The sequence below is a fragment of the Zalophus californianus genome, chromosome X (assembly GCF_009762305.2).
Source record: "Zalophus californianus isolate mZalCal1 chromosome X, mZalCal1.pri.v2, whole genome shotgun sequence".
Lineage (NCBI taxonomy): Eukaryota > Metazoa > Chordata > Mammalia > Carnivora > Otariidae > Zalophus > Zalophus californianus.
This window is the reverse complement of record NC_045612.1, coordinates 51,637,423-51,658,707: the sequence shown is the minus strand read 5'-3', so window position 1 is coordinate 51,658,707 and position 21,285 is coordinate 51,637,423. Positions and strand designations below refer to the sequence as shown.

The window sequence follows — 21,285 nt, the reverse complement described above, 5'->3', positions numbered from 1 at the left end:
ATGTTTCAGGAGGTTAATGACATGGAAAATTTCTACAATATAATGTTAAATGAAAATATAGAATACCAAATTGCACATATAGTTTAAGTTCAAAATAAATATGTATCTTGGGGTGCCTGCATGGCTCAGTTGGTTAGGTGTCCGACTCTTGGTTTCTGCTCAGGGTCATGAAATCAAGCTCAGGGTCAAGAGATCAAGCCCCGCGTTGGGCTCCCCACTGGGCATGGAGCCTGCTTAAAATTCTCTCTCTCCCTCCCCCTCTGCCCCTCCCCCCTACTCACATGTGTGTGCTCTATCTCTTTCAAGAAAATATGTATTTTAAAGACACTATCACTATTCTGATAAGAGTGAAGAGAACAAATCTGGTCAACTAATGGATCAGTTGGCTGTCTTCCACCAAGAGATTAGGCCCAAGCCTAATTCAGCTGCTACCTTACAGTCAGTTCTAGTGAATGAGAAACTTTATCAATTTAGGATCCCCAAAATCAGAGAGAAAAACATAAACCAAACAGCTTTGGAATCATGGGACATAAGGGGGAAAAATGTAAGTTTATATGAGACAATTTTAGTATTACAGTCTAAGATAAATTATCTTCTTTCATTAGTGTTTGAAAAGCAAACATCTACTCAATAGACATTTCCTGAAGCATCTTTAGTTTTCTTGGTTTTCTTAGCCTAAGCTGCATAAACCCAGTCCTCTGCTCTATTTGTTGGAAATGATGCCTACCCACTGATGGTCAATCTACACACCATTACTTTTGAAGGGCTTTGGAGAAAACAAAGTTCACCAAAAATCACAGAGGTTTTCTTTTTCTTTGTTTTCTTGCATTAAAATTGGATATTTTGTAATATAATATACAGTATATACCAAACACATCTATTTTATGTTACCCTGCTGGGAGGGGAAAGTGCATTGTTAGGTTAACATTGATACATCTACATTGCCTATGAATACCAGGAAGGAAACTGTTCTTCCATAGACAACAGATAGACTCCTAATCTGATGGGAAATGAATAATGAACATGGCCTTTTTATCACAGTTTTTCAATCTCAACTTGTCCTACTCATGAAATATGTAGGATATATCCTCATAGCTTTGGCATACACTCACTTTGTTGAAGGATTAATTGTACATTTTCAGGTTACATACTATAGGCTTGAGTACTTTAGTCTGTCTCACATTGTGTTTGGTTAAGCTTTATCTATAATATGCTTATTCCTCAGTTATTTCACTTGACAAAGTTTTCAGTAAAAAGAACATTAGTGATGTAAATTTAGCTATTGGTCTGAAACTTTGGAACATTCAGGTATTTCTTGGATGATGTGCTTTGTACATAGTTGCTGAATAAATGATTGCATGAATGAATTTTAGATCAATACAGTAATGTGCTTAATCCATTTACTGTAGGACTCAGTAGGGAAGGTTTTGAGATGAATGTCAAATCAATTTGTATTCAGAAAAAGCATAAAGATTATTGCTGTTATGACAGTGGAGAAACCTTGACATTGGTTTGAACTGGTAACCTGATACTCAGAATGTGCAGAAGCATGTTAAAGCTGGGCCATGAATTCATATTCTCTTTTCATGACAGATTGGAATATTGTTTTAGTTTTCATCATGCTTCCTCCATAGAATGCACATTTTTATATAACTGTGTCCCTCTCCAACTTCACGTTATGACCAGGACACTCTCTGTAATATCAGAATCTTTTCACCTTCACATGGGACATTTTTCAAAGACAAGCCTTTGATGATCAAAGAGAATACCCAACTATGGTAGATTTGGAAGTTACATCTTGGGACTGACATCTCAGGCTTTAATGCTGCATTAATTGTTGATTTTTACAAACAATAGAATTTCTTAATGAATTCTTAGATCATGAGGATATATTAGACACTGTAGGCTTTCTTATTCACTATCATATGTTACATCATACATTAAGAAAATGAAAGCAGAGAAAGATTATGACAAATCATGTTCTCCCCATCATCTAATAAAATGTGTTTTCCAGTATCTCATATCCCCAGCAAGTATACAAACATAGACAGATGCCTACCCCCTTCTTCCTTTCTTTGCTTTCCAAAAAGTCAACAGGCAAATTGGAAAGGAAAGCCACTATTTGTTAACAAAGCCTTCCACATGATCTCAGGTGAGTACCTATGTTTTAAACTATTGACTTTTTGGAGGAGAGGCTCCTGTTTTTGCCATCTAAAGTATTCTAGTATCAGTAGTGTTGGGAGAATAAGACTAGTTATAGAAGTGAATTTGGGGATACCTGGGTGGCTCAGTCAGTTAAGCATCTGCCCTCGGCTCAGGTCATGATCCCAGGGTCCTGGAATCGAGCCCCACGTTGGACTCCCTGCTCAGTGGGGAGCCTGCTTCTCAACCTCCCCCTCTGCCCAGCGGGCCCCATCCCCGCTTGTGCTCTCTCTCGTGTGCTATCTCTCACATGTGCTCACTCTCTCTCTCAAATAAATAAAACCTTTAAAAAAGTGAATTTGGTTCAGTCTGGGTCTCCTACAACTTTCAAATCATCACATGGGCATTCACTTCCTCCACCTACATCTCCAAATAGGAAATACAGTCACTCTCAAATCACCCAAATTACTTTTATCACCTCTGACAGCAATAATATGTAACATTTGCTTTCTCATAAATTTGATATCAATTATGTGCCCTTACCTTATGAGGGCCATGCCAGATTTTTACCCATTAGTATTTAATACTATAATTATAGAATTTTTATTTTAAAAAATTCACTGATTCTCAGTCTTTGTCTCAAAGAAGACATGCATTTGAGCATGAAAAGTTTTCATCATTAGATTGCAAGCTATTAAGAGTGTGAAAAAAGATGAATATATATATTCATGTCATATACATTTATAAACATGTTATCTTCTAAATTTCACTTTCTGCCTGATCCATACAAATCTAGAGTATATTTTGCACCTAAAATAGTTTTAATATAAATGCAGAAAATTGTAATTTGATCACAAAATCCAGATTAGTCATTGTTGCCATTGTTGCCATTGTTTCTAATGGCATTTTTTCACCATAAATAAGGTTGTACGTTGACATTTCAAAAGTACGTGGTAACCTTTTCAGAATTGCTTCCTCTTATCTCATTAACATAGGGATCAGTTCGGTACCAAAAATATATAAAGAGAGAGAAGGGAAAGAGGGAGGAAATGTAGAATCACTGTCTCTTGTGCATGTCAAGAGCTAGATTTGGGTCCTGAGCCAGTGTTTATCCTGTCTTCCAAAAACTCCAATGTCCTTTCCTCAGTTCATTTTCACCTGAAAGTTTATTTTCTCATACAAATGCTACCAATAAGTGAATCCTGATACCACATCATTTAATGCTATGAGTCTGGGTTTTTTTAATGTGGTACTTGTCTTAAATCTAGTGGGCTGTGAGTGATGGTATGGGAAGCCAGAGGCATTCCTGAGCGCAATGCCAGTTGACCTTAGTGTGTAGGACCACCAAGGCACAAGCCCTTTTTTGAGCTGAGACAATCCTCTGAGAATGGTACCATCATTCTTATATTTGGTGGCTTTTAACACTGAATGTTTAAATACTAGCAAATCATTGGTAACCATTATATTATAATCTCATTTTAAATGTTGTCTAAGAAGTCCCAAATCAATCTGTATGCAAACTAGTGACATCTAAGTAATAAGCCCTTTATCTAGGAATGTTATCTTCACATTTTTGCTGAATTGTGATCTAGATCACAAACTAAATAATGACTTTTTTAAATGGTATCTTTAAAAGAATACCCAAATAATCCTTCACTCAGATATTTCTCTGAATAGAGAAAATGCCTTTCTTTCTCACCTCTCAGTGATATTATTGCATTTATAAGGCACTTTAAGCTTATGGCTAGTTGGCTCAATGCAGTCATATGCGATGTTAACAAGGCCAAGGTCCATTCTCCCCATGGGACAGGCAGGATGTGTTCTTTGGGCATCATCATTTCAGGGAGGATATGGTTAGTAGCTTGGGAGCCCCAACATCTACCTCTGAACAAAGCAGTCCTGATACTTAGGCATTAACTTTGCATTATAATCCCCCATCATACTAGTGGTTTGCTGTTTAACCTTTCATCACTAAAGCAGAAATAATAGGGTAGAATGAAATAGACTTACCTCCCAGGGATGTTGAGTGAATTAGCAAATTAACAGGTGTGAAGTGGTAGCATTTATGTAAGTGCTGGTGGTTGTCATTATTTTGAAGGACCTAGTCTTATTTTAAATAAATAATCTAAGTATATTATGCTTTTGTCAGAAAGGGATTTTCACCCGCATCAATTGCATTTAAGCTGAGCATAAAACAGAGGTGATAATAACAAAGTAGTGATCATCACAATGCAGAGCTGTAAACCTTTTCTCTATTAAAGCTAAAACTCTTTTGAGCAACCATCAATGCTTTTAAACTTTGCTTTCCAAGCTTTGTGCCAACAGTTATCTCTACAGTGATTATTCTTCCTCTGATGGTTGAGGGGAATAGGACCTATTCATTATTCATTCCCATAATGACTTATATAATGTGTTGAATATGTTTACATCATACAATCAGGCAAAGATTCAGTAACTTGTTTGATTGGCACATATTGTCATCATTGTTAAAAAAAATAAAAATTCTTTTCTGCTCTGCCTACCCTGGTGTCCTCTAGAGGTAGCCTATATACAGAATGTGAAAACTCATGGGGAAAAAAAAAAGAAAAAGAAAACTCATGGGGAATTGAAAATTGAAGTGCTTTCCAACAAAAGGCTCTGTACATAGATCCTTTCAATTTGACATCTTTACCAAGGAATTTTGTTGTCACCTGCAATTTCCAAGGGGACTGTGCTTGAGAGAATTCTTCCATTTCTTTCATCACTCTGATTTCACTTACCAAGAAAAGTTATTTATTGCTGATTGCAGGACTCTTGAACTCAGCCTGGGAGCTGCAGCATGACCTCCTCAGATCTGGGCTCCTTGTTACTTATTTACATATTCATTTGAAGTGATTTTCAGGACTATTCAAAAACCTCTCTTGACCCGACATTGTGTAATAGCCAAGATCTAAAGCTCACGTGTTTTTGGTTCTTTTTCTCTTTGTCTTACAGATAACAGACGAGTACCTTTGGAAAGGTCACGCTCTCGCCACAATGGAGCTGTCTCATCTAAGTGAATCCTGATGCCAAAGAATATGAAAATATTTAAGTAAAAAAAATCATATATTTTGAAAAGAACAAAATATCCACTCAAGGGATAGAGAGGAAATAAATGCATTTCTGCAAGGATCAAGCTAAGCTGGGTGAAATAGCATGTATTTTTACAGCTATTGCAAGATGCTTTCACAATTATACTAATACAAACACAATTACAAGGATTATAAAACATGTGTTCCATTTTAGTGTAAAGATGTGTATTGTTATTGTGTGTGACCTGATGGTAATGATGAAAAGTATAAGAAATTCAAAAACATTCAGTCTGTCAAAAAATTACAATGTTAATCAAATTGCAGGTCACGCCCCCAAAAAAAAGGAAAAGAAAGGAAATAGAATTATTCAATGTCTGCTTCTGATTCCTGTTACATAGAAAAAAGGAAAGGCCAATGAAAATGTGTGTATTAATGATTTGGAGAGGTACTCTGCAAGAGAAGCCATTTTGGAAGCTAAAAAAAAAAAGTACTGCTTCAGCCCCATGAATTTATTTAGAATCTTATCTCAAGTGAAAGCTGATGGATTCATCTGCTTTGGCTGAAATTAAACTTATCATTAATCTAGAGTTTCAGCATGATGTTGCAGGCACTTATCATTGCTAAAAATAAACTAGAGTTTAACAGAAGCAGTTAGAGAAAGTGATTTAAATTTTATTTAAAGAGGTATTTTCTAATAATGCACATATATCTACTTTATACAAATACTTCATATGACTATTTTTTGAGAAAAACCTCACCTTTTAATGTTTATTCTGGGATGAACCTGAAAATTCTATTACCTTTATTAAGATTTTTTAAAGGTAAATATTGATTCCTATTCTCTGTGGTTTATTTCTTCTATTGCTTCTTTCTCCCATGACCCCCATGAAAGCAGGGAATAGAGTTTCTAAAAGACCTGAGAGGAAAAAGATTTCTCTCTGCAGGCAGCAGAAAACTGTCTGAAAGGTCAACTGTTTTATCTGCCTTTCTACTCCCCTTTCTAATTCTGCCTTGGTGGTCTGAAGAAGAAAAAAAATTATATGTATGTATGTGTATATATGTGTATATGTTTATATCTCCTACAATAATTCCACATCCCAGTGACTAAGTGAACTTCTCAGTCATCATCATACTTACTTACCTTATATTAACAAATTAAAATGATGCTGCCAAAACAACCCTAGGAGAAAAAACATGCTCTACATTTTTCTTAAATAGATGAAGGCATAAAAGTTATATTTAACTTGTCTATTACTTTAAAATATGCATTGAAATAATGTGGTATAACTTCTCTGGAGTGTAATTTTAAAACTAATCCGTGCAGATGATTGTCATTACTGTAAAAAATTTCTTATATGTATATTTCTTATATAGAAGATCCTATTTCTACTTCTCCAAAGCACACTATAGACATTCAGAAAGAACAGACAACTGGCTTGGCAGGTCACCATTTGAAATAATGTAAACAAGTGACCAATAATTCAGTCTCCTTTCTATAGATGTATAATGATTCAAACTGCTACCTTTTCCTCCAGTGCATTCTTACTTGGGTATGATATTTAAAAAAAATCTCTGAAGCTGCTACAATAGAGAAATCAAAAAGACTAACAGTATCTGAGATTTTACAGTTTTATCCTATCTTAAGACACACACATATGCATACACAAACAAGTTTGAGGGTCATATCAATTTCATACACTTTTTCCTAACAACAACAAAGATATACAAATTTATGTAAATAATTAATGTGTGTATTTTTGACTTCACAAAATCTTTTCTGAAATCTTCATGGCATGGTCTGAGTCTTTTGGTAGCCTTTCAGGCTGTAGGAAAATGATATTTTGAAATATTAACCCTGACTAAAATTTAGGGGCATTTGCCATGCCATATTATCAAGATGGTCTGAAAAAAAAAAAAAAGATGGTCAGGATAGAAATACTGATGATACTACTCACCTCTTTGAAACGTGAACTTGCCTTATTTTTAAGTTTGTGAAAAAGAATGAATGAAATACTATTATTGATAAATTATATATTTGTATTTAGAGAAATCCCACATGGTTTTCACAAACAGTATGGAAACTTTCAGGGTCTTTCATGAAGTTCCAGTAATTGAGTTAAAGGATTTGCTTCCCAGATTTATAATGGTCCTGCTTTAGCCATTTGCAGTTTTGTTTGAGATTGAAAATTATCACCAGAAAAAGTACATAGTAACATTTTTAGTATAAAACCAAATTACACTAAAGTCTTTTGTTAGCTTTATTACTGCCACAGTGAGAAGCACCATTTTATGCAAATTTTCTTCAAAATGATTTTTAAAAATACAAAATCCTTAGAATGTTTAGAAGTTGCATTAGTTTCCTTTGGCTGCTGTAACAAAGTACCACAATCTTGGCTTCACACATCAGAAATATATTCTTTCATGGTCCCTGCGGCAAAATGTCCAAAATGAAGGGCTTTGCTCCCTCCAAAGTCTCTAGAGGAAAATCTTCCCTTGCCTCTTCCAGCATGTAGTGGCTATTGGCCTTCCTTGGGTTATGGCTACATCTGTCTCTGCTCCATCTTCACATCACTCTCTCCTCTGTGTGTCTAATCTTCCTATGCCTCTCTTATAAGATCCTTTTTCCTAATAAGGTTCCATTCACAGGTTCTGTGCCCATATAAGACACCCAGAAGAAGTATTTCAGTAGCAATAGAACTGTGGATTCATGCTCTCGTTTTGCTTCAGATTAACCACCTGTCTCTTCACAGGACCAAGAATGACTTGCAATCTATATGTAATGCATACTCACTTATTAAATAAAGTTAGGATGTGGACATACCTTTTTGGAGGCACCCCCCAGCCCACTACAGTCTGCCCTCTGCCCCCCAAAATTTATATATGTCCCATGTGCAAAATATATTTACCCCATCTCAACATTCCCAAAAGTCTCAACCCATTACAGCATCAACTCTAAATCTAAAATCTCATCCAAACATCATCAGTTCAGTAGTCCCAAATCCCATCATCTAGATCATCTAAATCAGTTATAGATGAAAATCCTGGGGCAAAATTCCTCTCCAAATGTGAATAAATGAAGCAAAACAAGTTATCTGCTTCCAAAACACAATGGTGGAACAGGCATAGGGCAAGAGTTATAGACATTGCTATTTCAAACCAGGGAAAATGGAAAGTAGAAAGAAGTCACCTGGCCTGATGACTCAAAATTCAGCCAGGCAAAATCCCCCTAGGTTTCTTGGCCTCACAATCCGCCTTGTTTCAGGACCCCACCCTTTAGGCCTGCAGTTCTGGCCTCTTGGCCCATGGATCAAGTCTCTGCCTCTGTACCTGCAGTTCTGCTCTAAGAATGACCCTTTATATTGAAGGGTAGCACATGTTTGCAGCTTTATCATCCTGTTTCTTGCCTGTAAAACTTTGGTAGTCTGACAACTTTCTCTCATTTTGTCCTGTCTCGATCCTTTTCAGGCCAAGCTAGAACTCTTTCTCAAAAACTTTGTGGCCTCCCGTGCATGTCAAATTGATTCAATATTGAGATAAGAGTCCTCACAGATCTTTGCTGGATAATGCCATCTCTATTCTTGGCTTCTGTTGAGATGATCGAGTGGATCCGTGAGTCAATGCCTAATCTCTTCAACACTAGCCAGAGGTTGGCTCTATCTCCAGAGCACACTATCCTAATAGTGCATCAGCTAATTTTAGCGTCTTTTGGAATCTGAACAGGCTCAAAATTTCCTGAATTTCCAAGTGCTGGTTCCTTTCTGCATAACAATTATTTCCTCAATTTACCTCTTTCTTCTTGTATTTTACTGTAAGCTCAAGAAGAAAATGGGTCCTACCTCCAACACTTTGCTTGGAAATCTCAGCTATTAAATATCCAAGTTCATCAATTACAAATTCTACTTTCCATATAACCGTTGGAAACAATTCAGATAAGCTCTTTGCCACTATATAACAAGGATCGCCTTCTTTCTAGTTTCCAATAAAATGTTCCTCAGTTCCTTCTGAGCTCACCAGAAGCACCTTTAACATTCGTATTTCTAATAGCAGTGTATGTTTTTTCTATCAAATGCCTCACAGTTCTTCCAACCGGTACCCATTATCCACGCCAAAGCCACTTCCACATTTTTAGTTATTCATTATAGGAGTACCTTACTTCCTGTTTCCAAAATCTGTATTAGGCTCCTGTGGCTGCTGTAACAATACACAAAACATGGTAGCTTAACACAAGAGAAATTTAAATTGAGTCCTAAATTGAGGTCTTGGCAGGTCTGTACTCCCTCTGGAAGCTCTAGAAGAAAATCTGGTCCTAGTCTCTTCAGTTTCTTGTGACGGTCATTCCTTCCTTGGCTTGTGGCCAAATCTCTCTCTGTTCTGTTTTCACATTACTTTTCCTTCTGTGTATCTAATCTACCTCTGCCTCTCTCTTATAAGAACACTTGTGGCATTTAGGACCCACCTGGTTTATCCATAAAAATCTCCTCATCTCAATATTCTTAACTGAATTAAATCTGTGAAGACCCTTTTTCCAAATAACGTAACATCACAGGTTCCAGGAATTAGAACATGGGCGTGTTTGGGGGAAGCCATTATTTAGCTCACTACACTAGTCATTGCACATAAATGTACTTTTCCCTCTTTAAAATGTGTTCTTGGTGCTTAAGCCAAACTCAAGGTTTCCTCTAAAAAGCTATTGTTTGTACAGGCTATGCATGCTTTGATGTTAAATAGCTGAGCAGGCTATTCCAAAATTTGGTTGATACTTTTGCTACTATGGCCAGTGCTTAGCTTGAAAAAATAATTGGTTCCAACTCTGAGCTCTGGTGTTTACCTTCTGCCCCTTTTATGGAGTCTTTGACCAAATGTCTTCTATGATTTATAATGCAGGCATAAAACTACCTCTGATACAGAAGGGTTCTTTACAAGCTAACTTTAGATATTGTCAATCCCTCAGCTGAAGGGAGAGGTGACAGCAAAGCCTGCTTTGAATGGGTATTGAGGGAGACTGTGCCCATATAAGACACCCAGAAGAAGTATTTCAGTAGCAATAGAACTGTGGATTCATGCTCTCGTTTTGCTTCAGATTAACCACCTGTCTCTTCACAGGACCAAGAATGACTTGCAATCTATATGTAATGCATACTCACTTATTAAATAAAGTTAAGATAATACATTAAATGTTGTCTGCCTATGATAATATTAAGGATGAGTGAAAAGGCATAAACTGAAGTATAAAGACAGGATGTAAGAATATTTTAGAAGGAGAAGTTTCAACTGAACAGAAATACAAGTGTTCCTTTTTTTTTTAAAGATTTTATTTATTTGAGAGAGAACATGAGCAGGGGGTAGGGGCAGAGGGTGAGGGGGAAGCAGACTCCCCACTGAGCAGGGAGGCAGATGTGGGACCCAATCCCAGGACCCCGAGACCACAACCCAAGCTGCAGGCATACGCTTAACCGACTGAGCCACCCAGGTGCCCCTACAAGAGTGTTTCTTTAAGGACCTGGTCAGGAGGAAATCATGGAATATATTCAGACACACATACCTGTGGGAATCATAAGATTTTCTTTAGGTATTCTTTAGCACTTCCTGCCAGTGTAGTGTAGAAATGTTTGCACAACTTAAGAGTCCAGAAAAGTCAGAAGGGTGATTTATATCTTCCAGGGAAACTCTTTATACAGAAAAGAGTTGTTTTTTGGTTTCGGATTTTTTTTTTTTTTTGGCTTGATTATAGAATGAAAGCAAATGGACTTCAACTGCTCAGAGGGGTAAAAATCTGGAATGAGTAATAAAGCATTGTATATAATTATTCTCTGGAGGGCTTTCAAAAGAATCTCTCGTCATGGGTGGGTTGACTTGAAGATGGAGGGTTAGACAAGGTAATAACCAGATCTATAAATTATATGATCCAAAGTACCTGACAAGACAGTTGTTTCCCATGGAATTTTGGGTTGCTCTAGGAATCAAATACATTAGCTTTTTTCTTTTCTCCCCCAGAGGCAAATTCCTTAGTAGGGAGTCTGAAAACCTTAGTATCCCCAACTAGAGGAATTTGAGCTTCATGCCAAGAACTCAAAGGAAAGTGGAAATCTGGAAATTGATATATATGCAATGCATGTAACATGGCATATAGTTTTGATTTAAATTAAAAGGAAATGTATAGCCAAAGATCCCATTTAAAGACTGAATTTATTTAGATGTCGAGAGTCCCAAATAAAATATTATTATAGTTAATATGCATTGTAGGAGAAAACAACTTGCAAATTCATGAATTATGTGAATCATGACTTTCTAGTTTTTGGAGAGTAGCCAAAATTCAATTTCAAGCCATGATGACCATATATCTTGACTAATAAGAGGTTCAGCCAATATTTTCACCTATATTTTGTCTAATTGAAGTCCAGACAATATTTTCACCTTTTGATGTTTATGAACAAAGCAGAAGAGCTCTTATCATATTATTAGAAATAATAATAAACCCTTAACTTCTCTGATTTGCTAAAGCCTCGTGTGTGGCTATTCTAATCATTGAGTGCCCATTCAGTGAACATTGCTTTTTCAGGGCATAATTATGAATTAAACATAGCTCCTGCCTTGAGGAGTCTCACAGTCTAGTGGGAGATGAGACATGTACAGAAAGAATTGTAATCCAAGGTGGTAGAAAGTGATCAATGTCATAAGAATGGGAGAGAGAGGGCCTATGGGAGTTAAGGAAAAAAACAGATCAGTTTTAGAGAGATGAGGTATAGGTATTGAGGTGGGAAGCAGGTATCAGTATAGACTTTTTGGCACAGTGATATTTCAACTGAAATTTAAAGGGTAAGTAGATTTGGACACACGAAGCTTTTATTTAGTCAGGTTTTTTTTTAAGATTTTATTTATTGACAGCGAGAGACAGGGAACATAAGCAGGGGGGAGCTGGACAGGGAGACACAGGCTCCCCACTGAACAGGGAGCCCGACATGGGGCTCGATCCCAGGATGCTGGGACCACAACCTGAGCCAAAGGCAGACGCCTAACGACTGAGCCACCCAGGTGCCCCTATTTAGTCAGTTTTTAATGAGCACCTATCATGTATTAACCACAATGCTAGACTCTGAGAACCTAACAGTGAACCAAATAGATGTGGTCCCTATTCTCATGAAGCTTAGGGTTTTTCTGAGTGAGGGAAGGCATGAGCAAAAGTACAAACTTTGTTATGCATACACAGGGAATATTGAATAATTAAGTTTGACTAGAGTGTAAGGTCCATGAAAGGCAGCAGTGGTTGTGTATTTGGGGCTTGATTTTATAAATGGTAGGGAAATACTGAGGGATTTTGAGGAAAGCAATGATAATGTGGCACTTAAGGAAGATGATGCTGGAAGCTCTGTGTAGGACAGAGGGAGAGGTCACAGAAGGCCAACTTCGTTGGAGACTATTGCAATACTTTTGATAAATAATGAGGGCCTAAACTAGGGTAGCATCAGTGGGACAGATCCAAGAGGCATCTAAAGAACTGGCAATTGATTAGATGTTGAGGGTATGAGGAAAGGAAGAATACAAACCTGACATGAAGGTTTTAGACCTGAGTTACTGATGGGCTACTTTCAACCAAAAAATTGAACACAAGAATAGCTCATCTTTGCAATGATACCATGGATATGCACAGCTGCTGCTCTGACACTTTTTACAGTCCTATTATCTGTACTGTTGAATGGCTCACACAAGCCTTACATACAAGTAGCATCAAGTCATAAAGACAGAGCAGGCAGGAGAACATGAGTCTGAACAGGAACTTATTCAGTGATATAGTGATTATGGTAAGAAGGGCAAAGGTAGGCTCTCCATGTTGTGTTCTTTTTCTTTCCTTCTTTTTCCCTTTCCTATTTTTTTTCTCTTTTCTTTTTAATAATACTGAAAAGCACTGAATGGCTGTTCGAAGAAACAAACTGACAGATTGAGTGGCCATTAAAATGTACTCACTCAGTTTTGGACTCATACAGGAAAGAAAGGCATTTAGATGAAGTATAATTTATGGAAAAAGCTTTAATTAGATCATAGCTAAAACTTCTCAAGTGTCTGGTTAATATTTTAAACCATACATTTAAGAGGTTCTGGAACAATTATTACTCTCTAAAAGAACAGCAAATTCTCCCATTTTACTATTTTCCCAGGAGTCTCTCAGACTTCCAAACTGTGCCCAAATCTATCCCCTTTATGCTAAATACCTTTCTACTCAAAGAACCATAAAGCTTCCCTTCTCAATACATTCAGTTGCTAGATACATGCAACACTGAATGACTTTATTTTAGCTAATATTCTTTTGTTTGGGAAGGGAACCTGTTTTATGAATCTGCTCCATCTTGCCCCTGCCCCCTAACCCCTAGCAAGTACCTTGTGTTATTGTCCTTCTGTTGGCCTACAAAACCCCAAATATCACAATAGGAATTAAATTGAAAATATCCAAATACTATGAATTTTCACTTTGAATAGTTTTTGGAAACCTATGGCATAGTAGCACAGTGGCCTAGACTTCCTGACAAAAATCAAGTAATGGAGTATTTTTCCTGGTTAAACAACTGGTAGCACTTAGGGCGGTGCTTGGGGGAGGGAGGAAAAGGAATTGAAAGGGACGGGTCATGGATAAGGCCGCTCAGCAGAATTCAGGATAATGATAAAAATCATAGCATTTGTTAGATATCAGTGACTTTCAACTCTAGAGCATCTGGGATAAAAAGCTGACTTGCTGTGATCTTATAGTGTGTGGTACTTTTTTTTTTAAGGACTTTCACTTTTTTTTTAATTTGACAGAGAGGTAGACAGAGAGAGAGAGGCAGGCAGAGGGAGAGGGAGAAGCAGACACCCTGCTGAACAGGGAGCCTGATGCGGGGCTCGATCCCAGGACCCTGGGAACATGACCTGAGCCGAAGGCAGACACTTAACCAACTGAGCCACCCAGGTGCCCCAGGACTTTCACTTTTTGTGTCCATTATTCCATCATTTCCTTTCCTCTTAGTCTACAAGCGTCCTCAATAATCCTATCAAAGAACAGCAGCAACTTTCCCATGAATCTCTCTCCTTCAAGACTATCAGCTACTACCTAATTATCAAATATAAATTCCTCTTAATCCTCATCCCACTTAAATTTTCCCACTTTCCTACAATGAACACCTAGTCCTATCGCTTCCCACCGCTCAGAAAATTTCTCAGTCCTCTTTTTTTTTTTCTCTAAGTCCTCTTTATTAGTGATTGTCTTCAAATAAATAAAGGCAGTATCTCCAGCATTCATTTGTATTCTCCCCAGTACCAGGGTCATCTTAGCCATTTCCATGGCTTTGACAATTTCCGACAAGCAGATGACTCTGCAATTCCTTCTGAACCCCTGAACTACCTTCAGTCTGTAAATGATATCTCACACACTAAACTCAGTACAGTCCCAACCAAATATGTTCTCTAGCAAACTGATCCTTCTATCTAGATCGCCCTTTCCATTATGTGTACTATATTGTCCTAGCCTCCAAGGCTAGAAACACCAGAAGCATCTTGTATTATTCCCTATCCCGTAATATCCAGTCAGGCACAGAAGTTGGTCACCCTGTTTCAGTTTTTACTTCTTCAACCTTTCATACCACTAGAGATTGCTTCCTAAACTGCCTTTCTTGACCCACTTCAAAAATTTTTGTTCTTCTTAATTACAAAACTAGTACAGGCTTCAAAATTCTCAGGAGCAGACTCAAATATGACTTTCAAACCTCTTCACAATCCCTCCAGCCATGCTGCACTGGATTTTTCACTGGAGCTTGCCAATGATAAACAAACCTATGAATTCCTTAATTCTCCTTCCCTCATTAAAATAAATTGTGTTATCTATGCTCCCACAGCAATTTGCTTATACTCCTATTATGGCCTTTATTTCATTCTGCCTTTTACTAGAGTTAGTTGTCTGTGTCCTTGACTAAAGTATGTTTCTTGATGGCAACAACTATCTCATTCATCTCTGGGCCTTTACACAAAGCAATTGCTCAATGAACTAATGTGTAGCATCAATGCTCAATGAATTAAACAAATGAAAAGGAATGTTTGGTACAGGTAATGGAAAATCACAACTTATTTCCTCACCCAGGTGAGAACATAGCCTTCATCATTGTCCTGGAAACTGAGGGCCTGCCTAAGGTCACCATTGAGGTCAAGCTTTCCCAACTACGGATGACTGGAAGTTGATTTCAGAGGAGTGCTTTCAGGAGCTGATGACTGATTGAAGACAAGGAGGAAGATTTTCCCTCCAAGGTCAAGCTTTTAACAAGTATTTGGAATGTACACTGAGGGATTTGGCTGTACTCCAATTATGCTAATATGTTTTATATATGGGCTTCCAGCATCCAGAACCACCTCCCTAAACAATTTAATAAGTGTAAATATCAAGGCAGAGTTGTAAATGTGGAACTTATTTTAATGTATCAACCTTGTTATTATCAAATGTCATAGGGTATAAATCATGGCAATTATGCTGCCTGCTTTTTATTACATTTATTTTACTTTGTAAAAGTGCACTATATCCTCATAAGTGTCTCTTCTTCTGCTCTGCCTAAGTAACATACCCTGTCTATGTGTTCTGGAGTCACAGATCACAGAAACTTTAGAGTCAAAGGATTAATGGGTATCCCTGTAGCAAAGAGATTCATGGGTCATCGGCTCCACCCACTGACACTATATCCTCCACATTAGGCTTCACTGTGTGTTTCAGCAATTCAAGTTGTGGGACCTTGTGGGTTTCTCCATACAAGAAACTTTATGGTCTAAAATACAGAATTGTTTCTTCTTCCTCCCTCCCACCACCTGAGCATGCAGATATGTGTATGTCCCTGTTACATAGAAGCTGACAATTTTGCACAAAACCTTCAAACTCTTGATTGCCAGTTTAGTGTGATACAGCCCAGAGCCACCTCCTAAGTGGTCTCTTGGCAGGTGAAAGTGAGGGGAAGGAGCCCTGATTTTTCTGGTTTGGAGCAGAAAGGCATCCACTACACCAGCCCATAATTCCCATTTCCAGGTAATCTCTTTCTCTTCCCCTCCTTCTTGCTTCTCACTACATTTCATCAACCACTCCAAACAAGAAAGGCAGGTGACTCTCTTACTCCATATAACTAAGCATTTTATGGCAACAGTTCTCTTTTCTTACAAAGGAGACCTTCTAGTCTATCTACGGGCTTCCCTGGTATTAATCTGCCAAGCTGCAGAAGTCTGTTGGTGAGTGAATTTATTTTTAAGGGTTTTGAAAAAGTGCCACTGTTTTCAAAGTTTCCTTGAAAGACAAGGACCAAAAAGAAAAAAATAGTAGTTAACCCTTGAACCTAGGAGGTTCTTCAGGAACATTATTTCCCTTAATCATAGCATACCCCCACCATTTTGCTTTATGATCCAACAAGCATGTTAACAACAAGCTATTTATTTGTTCATTACCTATTCCACAAATATCCACTGAGCAACTACTGTGTGACAGGCATTATATAATAGTGGGCAAAAATAGACATGATTCAGGTCTTCAGGAGCTTACAGTCGAGTGGAGGATGCCAATGATAAACTAATCTATACATGATTACAATTGAGTGAAGTGTCTAAGAAGGAAAGAATACAAATATTATAGGAGAAAACAATGTCATATGTGTGTGTGGTGGGGAGGGGGCGTAAATTAGACTGGGTGGTCAAGAACCACCTCTCTAAAGAAGTGATATTTAATTGGAGACCTAAAGGATGAGTAGAAGTTAACCAGGTGAAAGTGAGCATTTGTGTAAACACAAGGGAAATGAAACACATACAATGGAGTAATGTATTAGTCAGCTTTAGCTAGTTTGTACTATTATTACAAACAATAAAACCTCAGTTACCATAGCAAAAGTCCATGTGGCAACTACAGGTCATCTGTGGTTGTTTCACATGCTGAAGGAGGAGCCTTTATTTGGGACATGTCATTCTTACATTAGAGGGAAAAGAACAAAAAAATCTGAACCATGCCATGGCTCTTAAAGCTTCTGATCATATGTGGTAAAGGTCACTTTGGCTTATATTCCATTGGCCAAAGTGAGTTCTATGACCAAGCCCACATTAATTTGGCAGGGTTCATGGCAGGAAGCAGAGATGTGCTCTCTAACAGGGAGGAAAAATTAATACCTGGAAATAATATTGCAATCTACCAGAGCCCTTGTCTGACTTCCACCTATCCCTTTAATAGACATTAATTTCCCAGGGTCTCAGTTTCCTCATCTCTAAAAATGATATTTAAAATAACTAAAGAGAACCTAAGATGGGGTTTTCCAGGGTTGGGTCTGGCCCTCAAGTAAGATAGCATGTTAGGGGAATAAAAATTGTATAATCTAGAGCCTAAGTTTTCTCTACGTTTTCCTTTGGCATTTTATTTCAATTACAGTAATAGAAGGAAAACAAGTTTTGGCATGCTACCTTGGCCACTAAGTAGCTGTGCTACATTGGGCAAGTTAGTTAAACTCTTGGACTATTGTAAGAATTATGTAAAATAATGTATGTGAGAACATTTTGTATATTATAATGCCATACAAATATAATCATTATTATATTTATCTCACTGCCAAGATCACCTCTACTAAGCCTCATCTGTTTCTCTCATACCCTTAATACCACATTTCAGCTGGCCACCTCAAGCTCACCATGTCAAAACTCAGAATTATCTTCTCTCCCAGGCAATTCCCATCCAGCTCCCACTCCAGACTTCATTGTGTTTATCACTGGCACTGATGTGCTGCTTCTTAATCACCAGGGTTAACAAAACTTCATTTTGTTTTTGACATCCACACCTCCACTCAGTTCTATCAATTGTCCCTTCACAGCATAGTATACATGGATCTCTTTCTGATTTCAAAGCCTCCACCCACATCCAGATCCCACTCCTTGATGACCGTAATAACTGTTCTTTCTGCCTATACTTTCACCCCTGTCCAAAGCAGCCATTTGATTATCTGATCTCTACACTCAAATCCCCACAGTGGCTCACCAAGGAATACAAAATTAAAATCCAAACTCTTCAGCTCGATAGCAAACATCCTCCAAATTTGGCCTAGCTCACTTTTCCAAACTTCCCTTTCACTCTTACCCATATATCTCTGCTGCAGCCATCACAACCTAACTCACCATTCTCTAAAAATCTCCATTATCTAGATCAGCACTGGCCAGTAGAAATACAATGCAACCCACAGATGTAATTTAAAATATCTAGTAGCTACATTTTAAAAACTAAACAGAAACAAGTGACATTAATTTTAATATATTTAATTCAAGCCAGTATATCTAAAATATCATCCTTTAAACATGTAAACAATATAAAAGTTATTAATGAAGCACCTTACATTCTTTTTCATACTATCTTTTCAAAAAGCCCATGAACATTTTGTACTTTCACTGCATCTCAATTTGTATGCACTAGCCACATTTCCAATGCTTAGTAGCCATATGTGGCTAGTGGCTATTGTATTAGATGGCATAGACCTAGCCCCCACCCTGTGACTCAATGCAAACTTTGTCCTCTGCTTGAAATACTTCCCACTCAAACTGTCACCTGTGGAAATGGTACCTTCCAAAGACACAGCTTCATAGCCCACATGCTCTAAGAAGTCTTCAAAGATTCTCTCAACTGAAATTCATCTTTTCCCTCTCCCATACAACCATACACAACATTTTGTTATATATCTCTAAATGTTATGGGTAGATAATACATTCATTTGTTTCAAAACTCAGAGTACCAAAGAATATGTGTACAATTTCCCTGCCACCCACCCTAATCCTCTCCGCTGGAGGCAAACAATATTATCAGACTTTTGTGTATCCTTGCCAATAAAACTTATACATATATAAATACATTTGCAAACATACATTTCTTCCCTCCATCCTTTTTAAAAAATAGTGGTATATTAAACTTATCGTTCTATGCATTACATGTTTGTACTTAACAGTCTATATTGGAGATAATTCCATATTAGTATATAAAGTTTATCTGTCTCCCTGACAGGATAGAGATTTTGTCTTTTTTTTATATCCTTACATAGCTCTGCACCTTGGACTCTGGGACTATGCTTAATACTCAGTAAATGTTTGTTGAATTGAATTGCTCAAAGTGTTCCAGATTGATCATGCTAAAATGCTCTTTTGCATATGGTATCCCCAGCCCCATCAAAACATCATTAACTTCTGGGTGCCTGGGTGGCTCAGTTGGTTAGGCGACTGCCTTTGGCTCAGGTCATGATCCTGGAGTCCCGGGATCGAGTCCTGCATCAGGCTTCCTGCTCAGTAGTGAGTCTGCTTCTCCCTCGGACCCTCCCCCCTCTCATGCTCTCTCTCTATCTCATTCTCTCTCTCAAATAAACAAATAAAATCTTTAAAAAAAAACAAAACATCATTAACTTCTAATTGCCCACAGGATACACTTCACATTCAAGGACCTTTGCAGTCTGACCCAACCTTCCCTTCTAGAGTAATCTTTACTCCCCAGAGACACAGCCTTTTCTTTAACCAACAGGTGTCTTCACTGGAACTTTGACACAAGTTGGTATTTATGGTTACTGTGTGTGTGTGTGTGTGTGTGTGTGTGTATTTTATTCCAGTATTTTCCTAAGACCATAAATTCCTAAAACAGAGGTTATGTCTGATGTACTTATTTATCCCAGGACAACATCTAAAACTTGATGATGCTCCATGTATAGTTGATGGATTTGGAAATGTCTTTCTTCTGGACTTCTCTCCCTTCCTTTCTCTTCAGCCCGGACTGCCCCATGCTGGATGATAATTTCCCAGATTCCATATTTCCTTTTGGCAGAAACAGAAGACAATTTGTTTCTCTAATCTATTTTTATTTTTAAATCATTCTTTCTTTGTTCAAGTGATTCTCAAGCCAGAGAAGTTGTAGGCAGAAACAGTAACAAGGGTCAAAGCAAAAAATAAGCATTGCTCCTGCCAGGGAGTTTTTCTTCCCATTTTCATGCTTTCATCTAGAATTCCATTTATTTACATTTGAAATCACCAAATTTCTTAAGTCCCAGACAATTGAAGCTGCTTTAAGAGTCACCTCAGAAAGGTTAGGGAGCATGAGTACAATCAGCCTCATGTCTGCCTCCCTTTTGTTTCCTTTGCCCTTCACTTGGTTCAGATAGAACTGTGCTACTTTTCCACTGAGCCTCTTCATACTCAAACTGCAACTAGCCAAAGAGGGCTCAGTATCTAGACTCTGTATCTAGAATGTTCCTTGTGACTCAAAATATGTTCCATGGACAAGCAGCATCAGCATCACCAGGGAACTTGTTAGAAATGAAGCATCTTGGGCATTACTCCAAGATAATGAATCAGAATCTGCATTTTAAAAGATTCTCAAGTGATTTATATGCACATTAAAGCTTGAGACGCACTGCTCTCCATCTGCTGGAGTACTCCCTTAGTGATTCCTTGCTGGAGTGTTCCAGAAACAGAAGACTAAAATCTATGGCTTGAAAAGGAGGGAATCATTTAAGCTGCTCCCTGTTCTCTACCCTTAAGGAGTTCCAGAGTCAGTCAGAGGCCATCCTAAGAATAGATCTTGCTGTCTTTAAATAAAAATATGTTGGAGAAATGAAAAGACAGCCACATGTTAGCCATCATCTCCTTCCCATATTTCATTCATGCTCTCCTGGTATCTCACACTGCTACAACACAGATACTTTCATTTATATAATAAGGAAATTTTTAATTAAAAGCATCAGAACCTTTGAGCATATATAATCCCTTAAAAATTAAGTTTATCTGTATTCACAAGCCTCCATTTATTTGGTAGTGACAACAGGATAAAAAAAAAACTGCCTCCAAAGGGGCATAGAGGAATGATTAAGCTAATTTACAATAATTGCTTTAATCTTGGTATACTAAATTGTAGTGTTTAACTCTTTCAATTCTCTTGGCCTAAGGTAAAGGCAAAATATATCACTGTGCTCTATATTGTACCTCTGAATCACAGTGGAAATTCTGGCCTATAGTGCCAGCCCATCACCTGTATCATCCATGCAATAGACAGGGAGATATACAGAAGCCGCTCCTTACTCCACCCCAACACCTAATTGCGTCT

The 21,285-nt window shown here is 37.7% G+C and overlaps 1 protein-coding gene across 3 annotated transcripts in view; it reads left to right on the top strand.

Annotated features, from left to right (window-relative positions):
* DIAPH2 (diaphanous related formin 2) overlaps positions 1-19,466 on the top strand; it is a 956,101-nt gene extending 936,635 nt beyond the window's left edge. For 2 of the 3 annotated variants that reach the window (XM_027607475.1, XM_035725381.1), the window contains one exon: positions 5,116-11,231. In XM_027607475.1, coding sequence (XP_027463276.1) covers positions 5,116-5,180 — 65 coding nt within the window. In that variant the 3' untranslated portion in view covers positions 5,181-11,231. Of the gene's footprint in view, positions 1-5,115; positions 11,232-15,294 lie in introns of those variants that run through there. The other variant, XM_035725382.1, reaches the window with a different exon arrangement.
* The last annotated feature ends 1,819 nt before the right edge of the window (positions 19,467-21,285 follow it).